Genomic DNA, 24,142 nt, shown 5'->3' with positions numbered 1-24,142 from the left:
GGCGGCTCCGCAACATGGCGAGGGTAAATACATAAATAATATAAATAAACCACGCGACACAACGAAGCGATAATGAAATTAGTTGCCAACACTTTTAATAAACAATTTTTATCGATTTGTCGTTGCACCCCTAATTTCTTCCCTGCAAACAAGATGCTGCTGAAAAAGTTTCCCAGTCATGGAGGGAAAAGATGCAGGGCTCTTTTTGTGCACAGTGGCCTCACTTGTCCTTCAAGTGCAAAAGAGTCACCTGAAGTGGTGAAAGTAACTGAAATGTTCAAGGCGCGCTCGACCGGCAAAGGCCTCTTTTTGAGCTCAAGCTGTGATCGGAAGCGCAGGTGTGCGTGTCGCCACCGCCGCTGCAGTGTCCACCGACGCCCAACCCGCCTTGGTGTCGATTAGCCAGAACCCACGACAGGTGCCAGGTTTTACCCCACGCTGCGACTGGGATCAGATCCGTATGCTATATTTATCCTTCCCCTCAAGCTTAGATTCTCAATCATCCCATTTAGGTAAAGTGTGTTCTGCGGGGATGTGACCTCACACAGTGACTAGAATGGGGGGCGGGGGGTAAAGCGCAGATGGGATGGATGCAGGAAACCATGCGGTGTAAGAAAACAGATGCTGGGAGAGATCAGACGACACCCTGCAGCTTCTTTCTTTTTTTTTTCTTCACACCTCGTCTCCTGTGATACAAAGAGACGTCGGTGAGAAACGACACCGAGATTAAAACAGTGGCGTTTCTATTTTTCTGAGGATGGACCTATTTATATATCCACTGTTGGTGATGTGACGTTTGATTGTTGAATTCTGTATCATTGTTCTGTATCAAATTTAGATATAGCTAAAATTGATTAAAATGGGAAATGCTTTTACTAGGATCATTGACCTAAATGGAACCTGGCCTTTTTTTCCTTTTATACTCACAATTTGTCAGAGGAGTTCACTTTTTTCTTTTTTAATCTGAAGGGGTCTACCATTTTCTTCTAGCCTGGACTGTGTCTGATGTAAGAAAATATAACGGCCAAAACTCTTATTCTCAGCATCATACTACAATAAATGTCTCAGGGCGACTGTTTTTTTGGGGGGAATGTGACGACGTGTTATTGTCAACAATAAACACCTTTTGAGTTTGTTTGCAATGTGCAACTACTGAACAATTGAGTTGTGAAATTTTATGCACCACTTTTGTCGTTACACCATCAGACGCATCTCATTTGAATCACAAAGTTGTAATTTGGCTAGAAATTGAAAAAAAAAAAAATTTTTAATTCTGGGTCATAGTTTGGGCTCGGTTTAATAAATACACACATCAGCATTATATATACTTACTGTTTGATCACACAACTGCTATTTGGATTCAAAGTGTACATGCAACCTTCTTGTTGCCATGGTTACAATGCCAAACAGTTTGTGTAATTGTTAGAGTTGCTACTGTGGATTCATGTAAAATTGACATGTTGCCAACAAAACGACACATTTAATCATCTTTTACATTCACACGCCAAACATGACGTGCACCTGAGCGACATTCCTTTCAGTTCCCAGCGTGCTGATCGTACAGTTACGCCAGATGTGTCACCGCCATGAACGTCAGACAACAAAGCAGCGTATCTAAAGTGGCAACTGTGGAAGCGTGCTAAATGAGTGTGATGCATGAGACAGATGGAGGGTTTCAGTTTGAAAAAAATGATGGATAGAATAAGAGCAGTGCACACAAAGAATTTGCATATAGCTGAAGCTCTTCAAATTTTCTCTATTATCTCGAGGCTTACGATTTTATCGAATCAGTCATCGACTAAAATCTGTTTGATTTATTTTGCACTGATTTACAATTAAAAAATGCTATGCCCTCTCAATAAGTTAGTCCAACTGGTTTAAAATCAAGTCCTACCTCTCATTTCAAGTCAATATTTATCTGCCAATTTCTTGTTTGTTAACTCCTCAAAACATATCGTTGCTATTTTCAAATGCTGAAAAACCCACATTGGGGTTTATAATTTGCTTGTTGTCAGGGTTACAGTATTTAAACCATGTTTGTTTGTTGGAATCACATCCCTGCCTTTGGGTTCAGTAATAGAAATGTAATGTAAAAATGGATGTGATTGTCTACAGTTGGAATTTAGAGTGAGGTGCATGTTGCTCCGATTTAAAAAAACAACAACAAAAAAAACAATTTCAAACTCATTAGCATCCGACAGCTGAATTATAGCACCATTTAAGATTGGAGTTGACAATTTGCGTTTCTTTTATTTGAAAAATCTTGACGTATACTTGGAAATGTGTCTGTGAATTAGCATCAAATCACAGCAATTGCATATTTGCAAGACTATAAGTCACACTTTTATAGTTTTGCATCTTACATTACCTACCCCTTGGGACCGTTAGATGACAACAGACTGCTGCTACACAGTCCCACTTAAAAACCTCAATCGGTACCGTATTTCAAAGGCATTTCACACCAGAATTAAATGAATGAATGAATTATTGAATGAATGTAAATAAAAGTATAGTCAGACCATCATCTAGTTTTCCAGCTCAGGTTTGAGAATACTACCGGTAGCCTGTTTTGCCTTTCCAACATGTGTGCCTAAGTCACCTGCCACTGGACAACCAGCAAACGCTCTAATACCGACTTCATTCTCAGACTCCTGTCTGGCCCATCAGGGCAGTAATATACGATATCCCTCAGTGACATTCCTGGAACAGAGGTGCTGCTCGCTGCGAGAGCTCTTCCCTCTATATGGGCTCGTAACTGTTTGCACATCCATGTGCAGCAGACCAGGGAAACGTATGGAAACACAAGGTTGGCTGAACAGACCCATGCGCTCCTGGCACGGACTGGTACGGCGCGCCGGCCGCTGATTTATTGTCCCATTACTTGTTTGTTCTTCTGTATTTGCAGACCATTCACCGAGCAGATCTATCAGCAGAGGAGTCAGCGGCGCAAGCATGAGTGATCGTCGCCTCCTCCTCCTCCTCCTCCCAGATGCTTCCTGTTCCTGGGACCGGCTCGGGATTCCCATCCTGACAAGCAGACAGACGTGAACGATGGACGGACTGAGCGAACGACTTGGTTAATCAACATCAGACGAAGACGGAAGAAATCTTCACACTAGTGTTACAAGTGTTTTGATGATTGGGGACGACACACGGAGCCATTTATGGATTCTGACGCACGTGACTGCTACGTACATCACTATACTACTCATTTGTTTGGAATGATGACACACGATTAGGTACCTGCAAATTTCTCCAGTTTAGTATAATTGCATATGTAAAAATAAAGTTTTATGAAGTATTGGCTTTGGGGGCAAATGCTGAATCCTTGATTTGATAAAGTGTGATTGGGACTTTTGGTGAATCGGGTGAAATATGTAGAGTTGTGTTGTGGGTGGTGAAGGGACCTGCTTTGATAAGGACAAGAAAAGCATGAACCATTTAAAGTCTATTGCCCTGGATTACGAAGGTCTTGTATAATGTGTGTTGAAGTGCACTTTTAGTTTGAGTGCTGCTCGTGCAGGAATCATTTGACAGAAACGGTTGGTGTCCATGGAGCGCTGAGCAGTGGCAGCCTTTTAGGAAGCCCCCCCCCCCCCCGTTTACATGGACGCAGTCGGAGCATTTTGCATTTTCGCTTTCTCCAACCGCCATGGTCGGACACCCAGAATGCAACGGAAGTTTTCCATTTTCACATGAAAACGTCGTTTCAACAAGTCCTATATCTGTATTTGGGGAGAAAGAAAGGAAAACACAATATAGAAGATGTTAAAAGAGCAACAGCAGAGATTCCGAAAAGATTGAAATACCCAAGGTGGGTAAAAATTGAGAAAATGCTATATAATGAACGTTTGCAAATACAAGTGGTGGGGGGCTGAGGGAATGCCTTTTAACTCATTAATAGGAGCAGATTTTCAGCTTCTTCTCAAATAGACAATGAATCATCAACAACACAAACATTTCCAGACATGAATCTTTTGTTATAAAGTCCTACCAGTATTTCAGTGTGGTCTGATGCCCGATACTTCATATTGTGTTATTTTAGATATTTTAGTCTTAGATCAACTTCCACAATGTGTTTGTGTCCAACATCCTTCTTCTACCTACCTACTTTATGCATCCGTCCTTTAGTAGATCAGGCTCAGTGTCTTTGGTTTGCATTGTGATGTAAATGGTTTGAAGATGAATTCAGGGGTGTAGTCTATAAGTATCTCAATATAGCTAGTAATTAGCATAACATCGAGATAGAAACCAAATGATTTGGAAAGGAAATGACTGTGACATTAATGGCCTCAGGAAAGGTTTGTGATCAAGTTTTTACCTTTTACTTTTGTTGTGATTAAAAAAAAAAAAAAAACATTCCATCCCAAACACCAGGCTTTGTGCTCTTTTGTACCTTTTTATGTAATTTCAAATAAATTAATTGAAAACCAGTTTCCTATCTTTTTTCCCCATATCATGAGCAATATCAACGAATATTCACATTTGTATTTCCCAGAATCTTATAATTTTTCCTTTTAAATGTGCATTAATCTACTGTTGATACTACTTTTCCAATTCCAGTCAGGTTTGCATGACTGTTATCACAGCTAGTAAAGTTACAAAGCACAATATAAAACACTTACTTATTGTCGTCACAGTCACAGTAATCACCATTAAAAATGCCATGTTTAAAATTTAAGAGGCTCTTTTAGCTGAAATGTTCTTATAAACTCTTGTTTTATTTAAAACGGAAACAATAAGTGATAAAATTGAGATATTTCACAATTTAATTGTAATCTTTATTTGTGTACGTTTAATTTACCGTATTGTCTGGACTATAAGCCACACATGTTTTTAGTTGTTTGCTTGGTCACGCAACATATTCACAAGCAATTTGTATTTTATTTTTTTTAAACTCCTATTACATGCCATCTGGGACTACTTGATATCATTGTATAATAAAATAAAGCCAAGACAGAAAAACCTCTATTCCTACCATATTTTACTCACAGTGCAAGCAAATGATAAAGATAACAAGAAAAACAAACGTCATTGAGCACTGAAGCTCAATGCTTTCTCATGTTTATCACTTTGGAAGAATAAATAAATGTGCATTTTGTGACTGTGATGATTCATGTTTGTGTCTCTGGATTTTTTTTATCAATTTTTTTTCTGTGAGATTCTTAGGAATTCAAGCTCCTTGACTTTCCATCCTCATGCCTGCTTGCTGCTCCCTGATGTCTTTCACCTGAGCCTGACTGTGTGATTGCCTTCACCTGGCGGCTCTGGTTTAAAATGGGTTTGTCTTGTGTGTTCTGCTTGTCAGTCCGTCTACATTTCTGTGTGTCTGCTTTCCTGTGCTTCGGCACTTCAGTGTGTCGAATTTTTGGTTTCCGTTTATGACAGTAAAATAATTGTATTCACCAGAAACTATGGTGTCTGGCATCTGGAGACTCCCAAACCTGATATTTTCTGCAGTATATGTTCATTTATTTATTCATTTTGTCAGGCTGGACATGTGACTTGCATTAAGAAGGGAATTGTATATGGAAAAAATAAATACCGGTACCCATCTGGGTATGGAAAAATTAGAGACTTAAATGTTTTTTCCTCTTCATGATGCTTCTTTGACTTAAGCAATACAATAGTCTCCAAACGTTTGGGGGAAATCTGTGTTAACCATCAATACAACCTTTAACAGTTTCTACAGTAGCCATCACAAGCAATTTTACAGATGCATTTAAATTGTGCACATTGTACCTTTTAAAACTTCAACCTATGTGTTAAATGTGATTTTCCTTTTTTCTGAAAACATGAGCACTCATCTAAAAAAAAAAAATCTGCTTTTTACTCTTTTACGTCATGAAATGTTCTTGAGATGAACTTGCATTACTTTTGTCATGAGGACAGGCGATGAGACAAATTACGGCATTATTTTAAACGTGGCAGCTGTACCATTAGTGGCTTCCTAAACTGAAATGCACTGGTGATGTCCTTAATGTCCGTGGGATCCTTTTGAAAATTTAATAGAAAAGTGAGTCAGGGTGTTAACACGTCTTCACAAATTAAAAACCACTAATGGAAGCACTTTAGGTAAGATCTGGTACATCTGCCATTTACAGGCAGTTAAGGATTTCTTGGACATGTATTATTCTTTTACATGGAAAATTAGGACAACCCTTCTTCTCTTCATGATTACAGCAGGTTGGTTGAACTGAATCAACACCGCAACAGATTTTCTGAGGTTATGATGAACGAAAGCTCTGTATTGAGAGGAGGCTGGGTTTTTTTTATGTTGTTTTTTTTTATATATTAAAAATATCCATACAAGGACTAAGATCTCAACGAATAATCGGCAATAATTGGATGCTGAAAAAGTCTCCCGATGTTTCCGACAGTGGCAGCCTGTTTGTTTTAACACCAGTAACATTACGCTTTATTAGAAACACCCAATAAGGTCTGTGCAACACAAGTATGGGCCTTTCAGGAATAAGTCACCTTCATTGTCTGCTTTCTCATGCCTGACATGCTGCGCTGCGTCAAATCAAACTTTATTTTTAGACTACTATTTCTGTAATCTGCTATTGATAGGGCATAAGGATATAAAAATGACTTGAGCAAAAAGTAAGGTTCGAAAACTTGAACTCCCATATAGCAATTCTGTCATTTTAGGAAGAACCAAAGTTTCTATAACCGCAATAATCCAGTGGATAAAAGCACTTTTCATTGAAACAACCTGAAAGTGTCAAACAAAAACGTAAAGCATCACAGATGCACCTTAGAATGTATGCAGCAAAAAGGAAGTCATTCAAGTAACTCAAGAGCACTGGCCGTGCACTTTAATAATTTTCACTCCATTTGACGGTTGGGTGATTTCAGGTGGAACCTTGCAGACTCATAACAGTCATACAATCACAATCCAGTAAATAAAACCTTAAAATGATGTTGTTCGGGATTGTGCACGCATTTCAAAGACCTACAATCATGATACAATATGCAGAGTTGCGAGGCCTGTCTGTGATTGCTCTCCTCTGTGCCCGCATTGAAAGTGTGACAACACATCTTTTATCCTGGAAAAAGCCCGGGGTGATTTTGTTAAACAGCAGGCTTATGTGATTGGACGGTCCGTCAAAGCTGGAAAAAAATATATATATAACGTGGACATTACACAACCATTTCTTTTCACACTGGGTTCAAACAAAAGCTTAAAGAGGTCATAACCAATGACAATCAACACGATAAACTGTTCAGATTCTGTTGTCAAGATGCTGATTGGTCCCCGTAGAGAACGCGTCTAACCAGCAAGACAAGCCTTACATTTTTCTTGACTTTGCATCTCAACAGGTGTCTTCTTCTCTTTGCATTTTCAGTCTCCGCTCTATTCACACTGATCGTCAGCAGCAGCAATTTTACAAAGACGTCTCAAGCCTTCACGGTTGCAAACGGTTTTAAATGCGCCTCCGCCGCCTGATTAATCTCAGACAAGAAAAAACTAAGTATGCCAGTAAGATGGTCCTAATCTGTCGCATCCTCGACTTGATTGGAGCCTGCGTGAGATGGGAACATAAAAGAAGGCGATAAACTTCCCGAGCCAACAAAGGATACAAAGCTGATTGTGCATTGGGTCGATAGACAGTGTCCCACCGCGGAACTGAGCCCCTATTCACATTTAATCCATACATCTTCTGACCACATGAAACTTTCCGTCTGTGGTCCCAAATTGACAAATTGTATAATATCTGCATTCCCAGTACTTTGGTGACCCACAAAAAAAAAAAAAAAAAAGCTGTTTTCTCACACATTCAGAAGTAGGTCAGAGTTTCAGCGGCAACAAACTGACTCCATCTTCCGTCATTCTTCCTTCTTGAGAGGAACTCCGCTTACAGGTCCCAATGCCTTCACTGGGCTTTATTTGAACTCATCCTTGGATAAGAATGAAAGTTTGCTCTTTCATTACTTCAGCCATCTGGCATTTCTCTTGGTTTTCGCTGCACTGATGCGTTGGAGAAAAATAGCAGAGGTCAAACTCGTATCTCAACGAGCGGAAGCTACAGTCACAGAAGAAGTAGGTGGGTAGAAGAATAAGTGCACAAGCTTTGGGTTTAACACTTCTGGAACTGAGCATAGGTACTCTAACTTACTTCCCTGGGCTCGTTCATTTTCTCATATGGAAAAACTGTTTTCGAGCTGCTGTCCCTGTCTCTGTCCCTGTCTCTGTCTCTGTCTCTGTCTCTGTCTCTCTCTCTCTCGCTCTCCTGCTCACAAAGTGACAGTGAGCATGATGTGAAGTGAAATGTCTCTAAACTCCTGTTTACTTCAGGAAAAGTCAACATCTGAAGTCTTTCAAGAAGTGCCAATATCCAGATTATGGAGCAATGTTGTCAAGTGTTTTCCATTTCAGGGCCTTCTTCTGGCCAAACTAATAAAAACACAGCATGATAATAACAACTAAAATCTTAACATTTATTCCAATTCTTGGGGGCAAAAAATATTAGAAAAGTTTTGGGGGGAAAAATTAAGTCATTTTAAAAAGTATAAAAATTTCAGTTCAAGTGTTTATTAATTGTTACATGTTTACACTTTACAAGGTCATCACACAGGCTGGAATACGCTAAATAGTCTTATGGATCAGTTAGCTTGATGAGTTTTTACATTGGGACTCACACACTAATAATTTAGCATTGTGCCCATTATTTAATGTTCTTATATTATATGAACTCAATCCATCGGTCCGTCCTGTAATCCCCTGCTGAGGTGCATCTCCATGATTGTTGGATTTGTCTCTGCGATTAAAAAAAGAAAAGAAAGTACTTTCTTAATCTCTTAAGTTTTGTTTTTTTTCTCCCCCCCATTCATACCCATTCTTCCTGTCACTTGGCAGGACTTCCTCCTCATAGTATCATTACCCATCAGGCCCTCCGCTTTCCTGAAAGGCCACCATGTCCTCATAACCAGCGCTCACACAGAGAAGACACTCACATCACCAGGCTTCTTCACTCAGGCGTTTTAAGTGGACCGACTCCATAGGAAGTGACATGTAAGTGACACACATTGTTACAGTGGAGAAAGGTTTCCTGAAAGAGGAAAAATAACACAAACTTATGAGCAAAATTGACATTTTTGGAACTTTCTACTGAATGAAATCTGTAGCTGCAAAAAAACCTCAAAGAAGTGGACGACAACTAGTGCATGGAGAGAAAACGCACTTTTAAAAACAAGAAACTATGTGTGAACATTGATTAGAAAATGCTTGTCATGATGCTGCAACTAACCCAGTAGCAATTCACCCACATTGAAAAGAGACCAGGACAAAGGACAAAGAAGCTTTCTTTTTTTTTGGTCTGTTTGAGCTGCCTTTTATTTATTTATTTTAATAACCATTTGGCCGCGTCAGCAAATTTGACTTATTTGGGTCTTTTCCCTTTTGAGCAGTTTCTAGCCATTTCAGAGGTTTTTGTGGTTGAACCTTTTTTGTTTTCTTTTCATTTTAGAGATGTTTTTTTTTCCTTTAGTAATTATTTTAGATGGTTTTGGGGTTTTTGTTGTTCAGTTTGATTTGAATAATTTCTGCAATTTTAGCCAATATAAAGCTATTTTAACATTTTTCTTTTGTTTCTTTTCTATCGTTTCCTTTTATGCTGCTTTGGCTATTTTAGAATTTTTTTTCCCATTTTGACGAGTTCTATCCATCTTGGCTACTGCTGCTAATTTGATTCTTTTACACTGACAGAAGAATTCATAGAGTCTCTCGAGTCACCTGATCAAAGCAACTGAGGAAAACATCCTATGAAATAAAGGTCAGTTCGACATTTACAAGTTTTAAAATGACACTTGTTAGTGGGTTTTGTTTTGGGTTTTTTTGCGTTGATGTTGGCAAGGATATTATCCAGACATCAGGATTTATCTCTGAGAAAGCAGGTATAGAAGACAGACACATAGATGCGTTTTGTCGTCACTTAATAACCTGAAGTCATTCACATCCTGGTACTTCCTGCTGTTCCAGTCATTGCTCTCGGCTTTGCGCCGTTGAGGCTTGAACTGTGCGTGCTCATTCTTCTGTTGGTTTCCTCTTGACGTAGCTGTGACAAAACAAACCGTCCTGTCTTTTTTTTTCTTCCTCCCTCCCCTTTTCCCTTCTTCAACGCCGACCTCTCGTTCATTTCATACGTGAGCTGGATTCTGTTCCAAGCAAACCTTGTTCATGTCCTTGCCCTGTCTGGGTATCCTACTGGGGATCACTGCAGACAGCCCCCTGGAGAAGGAACACACTGTCACAGTTGTAAGAACAATTTATTCCTTCTGCAGTGCAGCTGTACCCGAAAATACACACACTCACTTTGGATCAGGTTTTGGATCATGACTCAGAAAGACAACATACCCCTACAGGTGGTGAGGTCATGAAACACATCGGGTTAAACACAGCAGCTGCAGTCGACTTTCTTAACCTGATTCAAGCTGAATTGAATCGTCCAGCGGTTTCAAATCGCATAAAAACATCAGAGGGAGTTTACCTGCTGACAAAGCATGCAACAACTATCGATTATCAACAGGGACTTTTCACGAGAACTTTCCTTTTCAGCCCTGGAGCTTCATACCTCAGACCAGCCCACGTTGGATCACGACCTGTTTAAATCATGTCATTATAATCTTACATGTGAAGTCTATTGCACTTTTCTGTAAAGTCGTGTAATTCAGTGTATTTTTCTAAAATAGGAAGGAAGGTATTCTAAGTTGTATAAGACTTGGTTGGAACAATCCAACAAACTGGATTATAAAGAATCAACAATAAGACCCTGTCCACACAAGCCAAAACTCTAAACTATGTAGTACATTTGCCAGGCCTTTCTGTAGCACTGTAACTGCTATAGAAAAGACACAGAGAATACTCCTGCTCATCCCCATATTTGACAAATTCAACATATCGCCTTGCCAAAATTTCCCCACCCTGGAACCCATTTTCAAAAACCTTTTTTCGGGCTCTTAAAATGCAGCACCGTGTGGGTGCCATCCATCCATACACCCATCACAGCTGATGGGTGTATCCAGAATCCGGATCAGACCAACGATCTATCACCTCACACTTACAGCCAACTTTAAAGTCACCAATGAACTTCTAAACCATGTTTCTTGACTGAGGAGGGAAACTGTGTCGGAAGGTGGAGGACAACGCTCACACACACGGGAAGAACATGGAGTCTTCACCCAGAAAAAAACCCCAAACTGAGAGGAAGAATCTTAGAAGTCAAAGGTTTGTGTACAACACTGTAGGATTGAGTGATGATTCACCAAGACCCCGAGAAAGTCAGGAGAAGCTACATACAGTAGGTGTCATCTAATCTTCATGTTTCGTAGTTCGATTCTCGATCTAAAACCCAAGTTGCTTCCAGGGGGATATGGAGGGCCTTGTACAGCAGCTTGTTTGACTGACAGACGCCATACAAGTCCAATTTCACCCAAAAGTACTTTATATAGACATTTCCCGGAGGAACATAACAACCAGAAATCGGTTACATTTCGAGCTAATCTTTTGTCATTTTCACCATTCTGTGTCAGTGTGTCACAGGGAGGAATCGACGGTTCCTGCGCCTGTGGTTTAACCCAATTACCCCTCCTCCTCCTCCTCCTCTTCCTCCTCTCCATTCAGGATTACGGGCTGCTGCTGCTGCAGACCCTTCACAGACCCCCTCCACCACGTCCATTCTGCTCTCTCCTCCCCAGTAATGACTCTTGTTGTTCAATACAGATGAATGAAGGTGGAAATGGTAGATTTTCTTTTTCAATAATTTGCAGCACCTGTGGTGAAGAAGAGAGAAACACAAAACACATTGGGGTGGGGCTTTAAATTAAACTAGACAAATGGACAGATATGCTTTCACACAAACCCTCTCATCTTCTTCCTCCTCACAAGGTAATTTGTCCTGCCTTTTATTCGGGTAACAATAGTCGCATCAGTGCCCCCTTCTGGTCACGTGGGGGACTGTAGGAGATCAAATTTTTCAGTTGGTCAACGACGAAGTTGAGGAGGTCAATTTTGAAGTTGTGTACAGTTTCTCATTATGCAAGTCCAACAAAACCAGAGAAGACGCATCTTATATTCCTGTGTAAAGTATGAATTCCCGCTAAAAAAAACCAAAACAAAATGCGCTCTGCTTTTATATTCAGGGAACATGCATCAAGTTTAACAGATGTCCAAACAAATATGCAGGACAGATGCGTCACTAAACAGTTCGGAGCAGTACCCTGTAAGTAGTTATTTTGCAGGAAAAGCGCACTTTTCCACGGGATCAGTATGTTGTGTTACTCTGGCCAGCCTTCGTTGGAAATAACAGACTGACGCACCAGAGGGAGTGTGGTCCGCCTTCTCTCCCCCTCTCCCTCTCTGTCTCTCTCTCAGTACAGCAGCATAGTTCTGTGACGCGTGCACGGGTGGGAGGGATCTTTCGTGCGCTTTAAATAAGACCAAGCTTCGTCTCTGGATTTCAGACAGCGAGGCACAGAACTGAAAAGCAGAACATCTCTAATCAAGAGAGAATTTAAAAAAAAAAGAACGATAAGGCACCACACTCGCCTTTTTTTGCGCAAAACAAACACAAGATGATTAAGAAAATGTCACCCTCCGAGAGCGACTTTGACATCCCCGCCAAGAACTGCTACAGGATGGTGATTTTGGGCTCCACCAAAGTTGGGAAAACGGCCATCGTGTCGCGGTTCCTGAACGGGAGATTCGAAGAGCAGTACACGCCAACCATCGAGGACTTTCACAGGAAACTGTACAGCATCAAGGGAGACGTCTACCAGCTGGACATACTGGATACATCAGGGAATCATCCTTTCCCCGCCATGAGGAGGCTTTCCATCCTGACAGGTAGGCATCAGCTCCCTCCCTGGTGCAGCCGTGCGTAATGTGCGTCTCGCAGCGCGCGGCTTGCAGCATGCACATATGTGTGTTATTTAACCTACAGAAAGCGTTTCGTTCAATGCAATGAGAGCTAAACCTGAACACCCCTTCTTCTCTCCCACCAGGCGACGTGTTCATCCTCGTCTTCAGTCTCGACAACCGGGACTCTTTCCACGAGGTGCAGCGGCTCAAGCGCCAGATCTTCGAAACCAAGTCCTGCCTGAAGAACAAGATCAAGGAGAACATCGACGTGCCTCTGGTGATCTGCGGGAACAAGGGGGACCGAGAGTTCCACCGGGAGGTGCAGCAGGATGAGATCGAGCAGCTGGTGGCCGGGGACGAGAAATGCGCCTACTTCGAGATCTCCGCTAAGCGCAACGAGAACGTGGATAAGATGTTTCAGACTCTGTTCACGCTGGCCAAGCTACCTCACGAGATGAGCCCCGACCTGCACAGGAAAGTGTCCGTGCAGTACTGCGACATGCTGCACAGAAAGTCCCTGAAAAGCAAGAAGATGAAGGACATTGGGGAGGCATACGGGATGGTGACGCCGTGCGCGCGGAGACCCAGCGTGCACAGCGACCTCATGTACATTAAAGAGAAGGCGGTAGGAGGCGGGCAGGGCAAGGACAAAGAGAGATGCGTGATCTGCTGAGTGCGCACCTCGAGACTTGTTGAAAAAAATTAAAGTCTTTTGAGAAGACATAAAGCCTCAGTTTGAGAGGCGACCTGTGCGGCCGATTGCGCTCAGACTGACACTGGAGGTGTGGAGACGCCGCGCGGCCGCCCGGTGCCGGCGTGCGCTCTGACGCAGCGCCCGTTTCGAGAGACACTGAAACGAGGACGCACCGAGTCTGCTTTAAACCGCCAAAAAATAAAGAATAAATAAATAAAACAACCAACATCAGTCCAAAGCACTGCCCACGAGACACCCGAGAATGTTCGCTTGTTCTGTCAATCAGAGCTCAGTGTGTGACGTGGCTTCATACGCGCGCGATCGCTGCGTAATAAAGAATGTGGTTTAGTCGACGTTTTTGCCTTTTACATTTCACAAGCCAGAGAGGAGAGGGACTCTTGGCGCGGCGAGGTTGCAAAGATAGTGAGGAAAATCAAGTTGTTTACATCTTATCATGAATTTTGTAACTGCTACCTACACTTGAATGTTCTATTACAATCTATTTTTATTGTGAATGTATATTTATTTGTCATTGTCAAAGTTTTGTTTTCCATTTTTTGCAATCAAGTCAAAGAAAATCTGAAAACAAAATAAAACGTGAATAAACCAAAAGTATATTTTGGAAAAGTTTCTTTTGTTCTTTATTATTACAGGGAACAAACACCACACCTGTGTTCAATTTCAACTCTGAGATGCACCAAGAGAGCTAAAAGCAGAAGAATGCCTAACATATTGTCCCCATATAGTTGTAAAATGACACTGGGATGTTATTAGTGTGCAATCTAAATCTTGCATCATGAAAAATCCTTATAGCTGCACTATCTGTTATGTCACACCTTTTAGTCAAACACCAAATAAAGAACATACAGTGTTTGAACAGGAAGAGTATAAATCCAGTGTTTGAACAGATGTGACAACATCACATCTGTGTCACTGGGGCATTTGGGCTCAGGATCCATTTCCACCTCTGCACTTTCCCTGTCTTAAGGATGGGGATGGGGCGCACAGAGGGGGTACCAAGACTGACGTCTCTCTTTAATATCCACATTATGTTTAGCTTCAGTGTATAATTCTCCATCTGCTGGTTTAGCAACTTCAAATCTTATTGAGTTTAAGTTCCCTTTAATCCTCTTCTTCAGAGCAGTTTGTGAGGAATCAAAAAGAAACCTGCAACAACTGTATCACCCTTTTAGTAGTTAGACATTAGTTTTAGCACTTAGTTGTTTTGTTGCAGTGAAAGCAAAGTCTATACACCTGCACCAGTAGCAAATGTATCATTCGTATTGTAATATCAACATATATCAACAATGATGGAGTAAAATTCCATAAATTGTTTCCATGCATTCATCCTATACAAATTATAAATGACATGATAAATGAGCAAATGGGCAAATGAAAATGTTGATTAAATGGGACCGATTCACAAACAATTTGGAAAATTTTAACCAATTGGCCTACTTCTACTCCACCAAGTATGAAATAATTCAGGCGAAGTAGAAGAATCAAGAAGAAAATTTACTCAAAATAAACAACAACTACATTTCTGAAACACAACTAATTGGAATGAAAGGCTCAGTCACAACATTTTCAAGTGATAACACAGAATTTTTCTGTGTTTTGGATGTCCATTTACACAATAGTATCAGTGAAAACAAAACTTTTTGGAAATGGCTGCGAAAGGTGGACTTTTTCAAAAACGGTCCAAGGAAACGGTGTGGAAACGGTGGGGGAAACACAACTTTTCTGAAATATATCAGCCATGATACTTTGGATGAATGTATTTAGGTTGACATGTCTGTTAAAATGTAACAATTCAAATAATCCTCACACTTTTTCTGGTTTTCTTCAGTAATCTGAAACTGTCAGTGAACCTCCAATGAATTTAATGGAAGAAGAGCGCATAATCCCTGCTCCCGTCTATTTTAAACCATCATGGAAAACTTCTGAAAGTACTCAAATCACCTTCTTCTGCTAAATCCTGACCTCAAACCTTGTTGTGTACTCAACATTCGACTCGATATTGCATCACAGAGTGGATACTTGTCTTTCAAATTTGCAGATTAAAAGCCTTGAACGTCATGAAAAGTAAAACTGAATCCTTCCCGGAGTGTACTCATGCATTTTAATTGCAGGCCGCGAGCAGGAGCAACAGCCAAAAAAAACCCCAACAAAAAAAAAAACACAACCTTTGAGCACCTCGGAGGATTACAACCTCCTGCAGTTTGTTCTCATCACAGTTTTAATTCTTTTTTTGGAGTCTGAAAATGAGCCAGAGACACGATGTCCAGTACTTTTTCCCACCCTGTTTGTCAATGACGCTGCTCGCCACTCTCAGTAATCCTGTATACAGTACACCTTGAAGAACATGATGCATGGTGCAGATAGAGGAACGGTGTGAGGAGCCAGGGACACTCGTACTGTAACACTGCCCTCCAACCATGTGCTCCACTCCTGGCTGCATTCGTTCTGGGAATTACAGCCGGCATTAATATGCATGTCTGTGCCTATTATCCCAAGAGTAACATTGTTTTCCCTCTGAATGAAATTTATGCACCGATCTTTAATGTGGCGAACAAAAGTAGTTCCCAAAATATCAAATATTTGGAGGCAGGATCACAACTTCTCGCCATGAGTTTATGGTAACACGATTTATTCCATTTCGCAACGATATCATAAGGACACAATGTGCCAGTAGAAGAACAACAGGAAGAAAATATGTGGATTGTACCAATAGATATTTAAAATTGTGCTTTAGAAAATGTCTGGTTAAATGTAGTGTTCACGTTCAGGCCGCTTTAAGTCATTTTAAACAATCCTTGAATCATAGAGTTGCACAGAAATTCAACCTTTTTCATGCTGTGAAGGAAACCACATGCTACCTGACCAACACATGCTGATTTGACATATATTATACAGCCTACAAAGAAAAGTAAAAATATCTCAACGTCGTGTCCTTATTGATCCAGAGTGGCAAAGATTGAGAAGAAAATATTCAAATGTGACTTAGTTTCTCAGTTATAAATACACTCATTGAAATCGTCTGAAATTGTTCTGTGTCTCCACATTTCAGGATGAAATGGCTTTAAACATGAACTTTCAGATGCAGCCTTCGACTCCCAGACTTACACAAGGTCAATACATTGACACAGCCTCATGGCAAATGCAACTTTTCTAAAATGCTCTAACCTTTTGCCTGGCATGTTTACAACATCATTTTCAACGTTATTTCCATTTCCATGTCAATAGAAATCATTTTCAAAACATTTCAGAGTGAACATGATGTGTTTTTGAGACAAAAATGCAACAACATTTGCGTAAACAGGGCCCTTGACTCCAACTATGCAGAATGTCTCGATGGAGCCGCCAGACTGTCCCGCATTTCAGTATTTATACAAACAAATCAGGATTGCTTGAACAAGTTATTGTAATGAGTTCTCTTAATTCTGGATAATTTCTGAAAATTACACAACATGTCGTGCCAATGGTGCCTGTGATACTTGACATCAATGCATTTTTGCTTCCACCGATTAAGTCCTTCCGGCCGTCGTCTGAGAGGATCCTCCTTGCACTCTCCTCGAATGAATTCTTGTCTGAACTGATTAGTCAAGCGGAAAAACTATTTACTCAAACTTGTCATTGAGCCAGAACAAATTAAAAGCTCATCCAGATTCATCGGTGGCCTCAAAGTTATCTTTATGTAACGTCTCCCCTCAAACGCTGGAGCAGACCGATTGAGATCAATGTGGAATGTTTTTGAAGAAACCAGCAGCTGAAACATCTCGGCCTCCTGATAGTTGCAGGTCTATTTTCAGGCTGACGGGACCAATCTGTGGACACTCGTTACACAACGCTGGGCTCAACGGGCCGACTGTTACCACACTGAGATGTCACCGAGCGGCGCATACAGGATGTGTGGCCCGGGGTGTCTGGCAGCGCCGGTCTTAATCCGTAATGTATTTATGTTTCCACAGAGCTCCTCAGCAGAATCGGACATGGCTCGGATGAAACGGACAAGATGGGCCTGGGAAACACAGTGACATAACCTGATTCCCACTAATGTGTTGAGAGAGCTTGTTGTTTTAGATTTCAGGAATTCAACTTTTTTTTATTTTTGTGTCTTTTTCTTGTATTGTCTGGAAATAGTGGAGAAAAGTGCAAGTTTATTTTCCCAACATCAGCTGGATGGTCATCACTGCTAAGTTAATCCAAAATTTGCAATTATTGGCATTGTGAGCTTCTGTAAACCCAGAATATGTTGAATGTTAATATTTTATTGAGTATTGGAGCAGAAGGGATATTCCAGTACAGGGATCTGCTACTTTTCTGACCATAACAGCTGTTTTAGGTCACACTCCACCGAATTAAATTCACTTCCAGCCACTTTTACTTTATCCATTTTTCATTTTAACAACACCTTTTTATGCCATATCTTCTGTCAGTTTTGACTCTTAAATACTTTATATTTTAATTAAAAAAAAAATTCAGTTTTTATTGGTTTTGATCATATTATCAATATCAGATGTATTTGGTTTTTCAGCTGTTTTAAAATTTTCAGACATTTTCCAGCCAGGAAATTAAGCTATTTTTGAAAGTTAGTCGTGTGTGCGATCATAAAATGAAAATCAGATTAGGGTTAGGGTTAAAAATGTATTTTGTGAACGTTCCGGGTAGCCAATTGGGAGGGGCTGGAGAGCCAGATGGAGGTGTGTGATGATCACTTGTGATTGGACTTAATTTTTTTAAGTTGATAAAAGTTAAGACGAAAGCTGTAAGGTCACAAACTCTCACAGCTCTTTTAAAGAGAAAAATGTAGTTCGCTCGTTTGATGTCTTCATTGCCATTGTTACGAGCAATAACCAAGTTATAAATTTTTTTTTACATGATAATCATCCAGCGTTGGACTTTACAATACAAGAATACCCTAAAAAAAGAAACCTAAAAATGGAAACTTGATTGCACAGTACCACATCGGAAATGGAGGTGTATAATGGCCATAATCATGATCATCGGATCTCACGGTTCCCCACTGGAACCAGAGACATCCATCCTGTTGGTGTTTCCTCATGCTCCACTGAGTTAACAGAGTGTGAAAACATTTAGTTCAACGACCTGCGATTAAACTTTGCACCTCTGAAGCAACTATTTCATGAATGGCTAATGCTAAACTGAAAAAGGAAGCGTTTACACATTAATGGACTTTCTCTCCTTACATATGTGCAGCCCATCTCCGCGTTCAACCTGGACTTCAATGCACGTGCAGCTGCATTGTATGAATGCGTGATGGCTGAATCGTGGATGTTGGCTGCTGATTCATTGTAAAGCAGGCTGGTGCAGTCGCCCACGTCCACCTCCGGACTCGGCAAACACATGGAGTGGTCGATTCTGGTTAGGCTGTAACCGAGCCACAGGAAGTCGTCCGCAGTTAAACTGTAACACCGACGTGCTTTTAATGTTTGCTTGCTTTTAATGTTTGCTTTCGTATGCAGAAGTTATACAGTCCAGACAACTTCAGAGACCGGAAGGTACTGCACCTGCCATATTGGTTCAGAATCAAACGCAATCATTTAAAATCGTCAATCCACTGGACCTGTATTCATTCATGTCATTGATTTCTGTAAGTCGGGTTTGATCTGAGTGTTCTCAACCGAATGCAAACAAAATGACATTTCAAGGCACAGTCGATAAACCTTGTTAATTAGGGTCTGAGCTCTGAATGTACCACTCAAAAAATTCTACGGTAGTCAATAATTCCTATTTTTCCATGTTAAGTGTAATTATTTCACTGCTGCACACAGGAAATCACGTTCATATATCGAGAAAACATAATAATGGTAATAGGTTCAGGTGTTGGGGAAAGAAAGCAGCCACATAACATATTGCCATCTCCTCCGTACTTCACTATGGGGATGATAACCTCTGGTCGCGGAGTCTTATTCCAGAATAATTCGTTCACAAACCTTTTTTTGGGGAGTTTGTGCTGGTTAAGGTCCATTTTGCACAACAACAATTTTAAGTGAAAATAGAAAATATTTGTTGTGTTTTTGGTGTCCGTTTGTACAACAATAGTGGTCAGAGTCACTGAAAATGCAACTTTCCAAAAAAAAGGATTCCAAAGTGAAACCGGTGTAAATTATAAAAATGGGGCCTGATTCTTCACCTGTACATCACTGGGTTTCTGGGGGCTACAAAAGACAATACTACAACTGATTTATTCAGCATGACATTGAAGATGTTCTCAATCTGCTTGAAACAATTCCAAACTTCAAGAAATCACTCAATGAAATCATTATTATCATAAAAATGTAGAAATATTTGATTGCCATACATTTAATAAAAAAAAAAAAAAAAGCAAAAAAAGTGTGACTTATAGTCGAATATAAAATACTGTATTTATTTTGAGATGGATATTTGGAATCACACATGTGAAAGTCACAAAATGAATATTTCTACTTTCAAGGTAAACTCTGAGGAAACCGTTCAAACCATAACCTAGAAACAGAAGAGAACATTGAGCCTGAGCTTGAAAGGTGCTTCATCCTATTTTCCTCTTTCTCTCTCAGGAAGAAAAACAACAAAAAAAAATACTCTGAATCACATGTTCAGACACACACGCGTACATGAACATGTGAAAATTGCTCATGCATGTAATTTCAGAGTCGCGTGTGTGTGTGTGTGTGCGCGTGTGTGTGTGTGTGTGTGTGTGTGTGTGTGTGTGTGTGTGTGTGTGTGTGTGTGTGTGTGTGTGTGTGTGTGTGTGTGTGTGTGTGTGTGTGTGTGTGTGTGTGTGTGTGTGTGTGTGCTAACCGCTTGTTTGTGTCTGTCCGTCTAAATTTAACATTGTTCTGCCAAAAGAATCAATTCAGACCGGCGTTCAGCACGAGTTAACCGCGTTCACCTCCTCACATGCTCTCGTAAATAGTGTTCTCAGCTGCACTTAGCAGAGGACAGAGCGACAAGCGTCGCGCTCTCGAATTCTGCGTGCATACTTTCTGTGAGCCGGAGTCAAAACTCATAGGTCTTACTGGTGTGCATTGAATGATTGTATATGTCTTTTTAGACATTTAGAGGTTTATGCATGAAAAGAGGACAAAATATTAGCAATTCTAATTGATTTACGTGCTACTGATACAAATTAGCATTTAGGAAAAAACACATAGTTTTTGAGTTTGCGTTTCAGAAGTGACATGAAGGCTGGAAACAATGTAGTTAGCAGACCATATCACCAGTTTGTGCTGAATGATGGTTTTGTAATGAAACCACGCTACACACGTGGCACGAGTCCCAGGAGAATATGGACTGGGAGTCATGACACTGGAGGAAATCTTTGTTGTTATTGTCCATCTATTCACGCATGGACTATTTACTCTGGAGCACATGGGCTGTAGCAGCATTTTCGAAAAGTTGCATTTTTCCCCCCACTGACACAGAGTCAGAGTGTTATCAAAAAGTTCCGCCTTGGGAGTTGTTTTTAAAAAGTTCATTCTCATTCTCAAGTCCATTTTCACGTAATCGGCCTTAATTTTTAATTCGTTTTGTTAAAAATAATTGCACTTTATATTTGAATTCCATTGATTTAGCCAGATTTAACAAGACAGATGTGAATGCTGTTGACATTGATATCATTCTTATGACGTAGTATTCATGGGGACCTTCATAAACTTGTGAGCCGCTTGCTAACGCTACCCTGCCACCCCCCACCCCACCCGGGGTGTTATCGGGTATGAAGCTTCAAGCTTCATCTGCTAACTGCTACTGTATGGACATGCAACTCATGCACATTGTGAGAATCGATCAATAACTTGTTTGGCTTCAGAAAAATAACACGTGATTCATGACGACCCGGTATAAGGCCGTTATCACGTCTCACATCGACAGCAGCAGAGCAACAGGGCTTGTTATTAGAAACAGGTGATTTATGCCATGTGGAAAATAATCTTCTCCTTCAAAGGTTTTGGACCGAAGCAGACAAGACACAGGAGTGAAAAATTCAATTAAGAGTGACATAAGGTGCTTTTATCAAAGTGGCCTCTGATGTGAGTTGGGGAGTGTGTGTTCGCAGGGTCAGATACAGACACACTGACGCACATCGCTGATATACAAGATTGTCGAGTCTATATTGGAGCTTAATTCCACAATGGAACAGACGTCCTCCACTGTCCACAGTGCAACTTTAAACACAAACAGCCTCCGTGAATGGATTATAAATCAACAGGGCTTTGCTCCGTTTGTGCATTCATTGATTCTGAAGGCTTCTTTGGTGATGTCTTCCAATGTTTATTATAATACAGAAAAAGCTTGTACAAGGATCGTTATCTGGTTTAGAAAACTGCAATCAGCAAGCTGTTATTCTGCAGCCAATCTTCCCAGGAAAAAACCCCCCCAATGTTTTACACAAATATATTAGCTTCGATATGATATGCTACTGAATGATTGGTCTGGACGTGGCGAGTGGTTGTGGTTTCGACTGAGCTCTCTCTTGTGAATACCCTTCAGTGGAGTAGCCCATTTTGAATTAAGTGTCTCTGGGTAAATATTTCCAGCATGAAATGTTTTTTTTTTAATGAAAATTTAAATGATTTGGAAACGAGCCCTTTCAGTGAGCGATTTCAATGCAGAGTACACGGGCTTGTTCCTTGTTTTCCATCCACAAAACTCAATCAGAGCTGAGTGCTCCGGGTCTAGCAAACCAAATCAGGCGAGCTTTCTAATAAAAGAACGGTGTTACTACCTCACGTGCGGAGAAAAACAGGCCTTTTTTTGGTCAGTTTAAGTGTTGACGACACTACTGATGACAATTTGCGCATGGATAATCGGCTCAGACTTGTGATTCGGGGAATGTTGTAGCCTTTTCTTTGGTTTCGGTATGATGATACAGTCATGCTTTTTCACACGTGCAGCCCTCTCAGTGTAAAACTGAGACAAATGTGAAGTCACAGTCAGCTTTGATTTATGCAATTTCTATGTATTTCATTGACTTAAATGTTTACATAGCAAGTATCTTGATGGACACAAGTTATAATTATAGTGCTCATCTTATGATATGTTTGGTTTGTGAAAACATGTGTTGACATATTTCATAGGCTTAATTTGTCACTGTTGGCCATTGTTGAACTGATGAGTTTTCATTTTAGTACTTTTTTTTTTACCTGGAAGCATTCACAGTTTTACCTCAAAACCTCAAGGCAATAAGCATTATCTTGATTTGGAAGAACTAGATCGTCTTTGAAGTTTAAATAAAGCCAGAAGCTTGGGCATAATCCACATTTCAAATCGTATGATCTTATCCTATTTATCAATATGGACGGCGACGGCTGAGTTGCCTTCGTCGGTCTCTCAATCTGCCATCTGTCTATGCTTCAGTGTCTTTGAGCAATACACTGAACCCACAACTGTTCACAATGGATGTGACTTGCATGGCCGCCGCCTTCATTGGTGTGTGAATGGGTGACTGTGATTAGTCCAAGACCCTGTCCATAATAAACCATTGAACTTATAGTGGTAGTTATTTAAGGGGACAGAAATATAGAAATATACCAAAAAGAGAGAAGACATGATACATATACTCCATGAAAGTCAAAACAGGATCTAGTAACATGTGACGTGTGTTGTTCTATATTTCCTCTTGGTGATCATGGTAATACAGAAACAGCAGAAGATTTTGTTGTACAGGCTTTGTAACTTCTGTAATTATCCACGGTAGTGTTCTTTGTTGGCATGGTTACCACATGCGGGCGGAGGAAGAGATGGCGCTCTGTATTTATAGGGGAAAATAATAAAACACTAAGACACTGAGTGAACCTTCTCATCGAAAACGATGGCTTTATTTACATGAATGCCTTATTCAATAGATTACATTTTTTGCGAGAAAATGTCGTATAAACATGACCTAAAGGAACTAAATTGGTGAAAACAGGGGAAAACAACATTTTCAGTTGTACAACTGTTTGTAAAATGACACACAACCACACCAACTTGTGGCCTGGTATAGTTACTACATCCTGTTCAAATGGACATTGTTTTCAAAACACTGGCATATAAATGCAAAACTTTTTAGAAAAAAAATGCCAAAATCAAGTGTTTTCAATTTAAATGTTGTAAAGTATCTTCCCCCTGTTGAATTTGACTATTTGGCTCAAGTGATGTTCATGTATGATTTTATTTCTGGAAACTTGTCAACCTGTTGAGGAATAGTACTCCCTTAAGATTATAGCTTAAAATGAAAATTAAAACTAAGATTTTATCTAAATGAATCTTGTTATGTTTGGACAATTTAGTAATTGTGCCAAATATCAAAAAACACATACCATAATTAAAATAAAGCGCATTATTAAAGCTCCAGGAACAAAAGCAAGTATTGTCTTTTTTTCCCGAGTGCCTCTGTGTTGAACTGTGTGTGTTTCTTCCATCCTGAAATGTTTCATTATTCTATCTCCAGTCAATAGCTAAACGATGGGCAGTGATCAATGAGTAACCCTTTGGTTTGTCCTTCCTCCCTCAGTAAATACCTGTGGGTGTATGGCTTCACAGGCTGGGCCAGGATATCCTACAAACCACGTGCGAATGTTTACGTCTCCAGACACATGCTG

General features: G+C 40.3%; 2 protein-coding genes across 2 annotated transcripts in view; both read left to right on the top strand.

Annotated features, from left to right (window-relative positions):
* Positions 1-3,253, top strand: part of pemt (phosphatidylethanolamine N-methyltransferase) — a 65,998-nt gene extending 62,745 nt beyond the window's left edge. The window contains exon 7 of the mRNA XM_080517237.1: positions 2,906-3,253. Within this exon, the coding sequence (XP_080373363.1) occupies positions 2,906-2,960 (55 nt within the window). The 3' untranslated portion in view covers positions 2,961-3,253. The remainder of the gene's footprint in view (positions 1-2,905) is intronic.
* Positions 3,254-12,476: 9,223 nt separating this feature from the next.
* On the top strand, positions 12,477-14,183 carry rasd1 (RAS, dexamethasone-induced 1). Its single transcript, XM_080517439.1, has 2 exons — positions 12,477-12,847; positions 13,006-14,183. The coding sequence occupies exons 1-2, from the start codon at positions 12,577-12,579 to the stop codon at positions 13,533-13,535; spliced, it is 801 nt and encodes a 266-aa protein (XP_080373565.1). The 5' UTR covers positions 12,477-12,576; the 3' UTR covers positions 13,536-14,183.
* Positions 14,184-24,142: the final 9,959 nt, after the last annotated feature.

This window comes from Blennius ocellaris, assembly GCF_963422515.1.
Source record: "Blennius ocellaris genome assembly, chromosome: 21".
Taxonomy (NCBI): domain Eukaryota; kingdom Metazoa; phylum Chordata; class Actinopteri; order Blenniiformes; family Blenniidae; genus Blennius; species Blennius ocellaris.
This window is presented reverse-complemented; position numbering and strand designations above follow the sequence as displayed.

Bases quoted from the DNA above. Each gene is read 5' to 3' on its own strand.
- rasd1 (XM_080517439.1), top strand. From the start codon at position 12,577: ATGATTAAGAAAATGTCACCCTCCGAGAGCGACTTTGACATCCCCGCC. The intron at 12,848-13,005 runs GTAGGCATCAGC...CTCTCCCACCAG, and splicing joins GAGGCTTTCCATCCTGACAG to GCGACGTGTTCATCCTCGTC.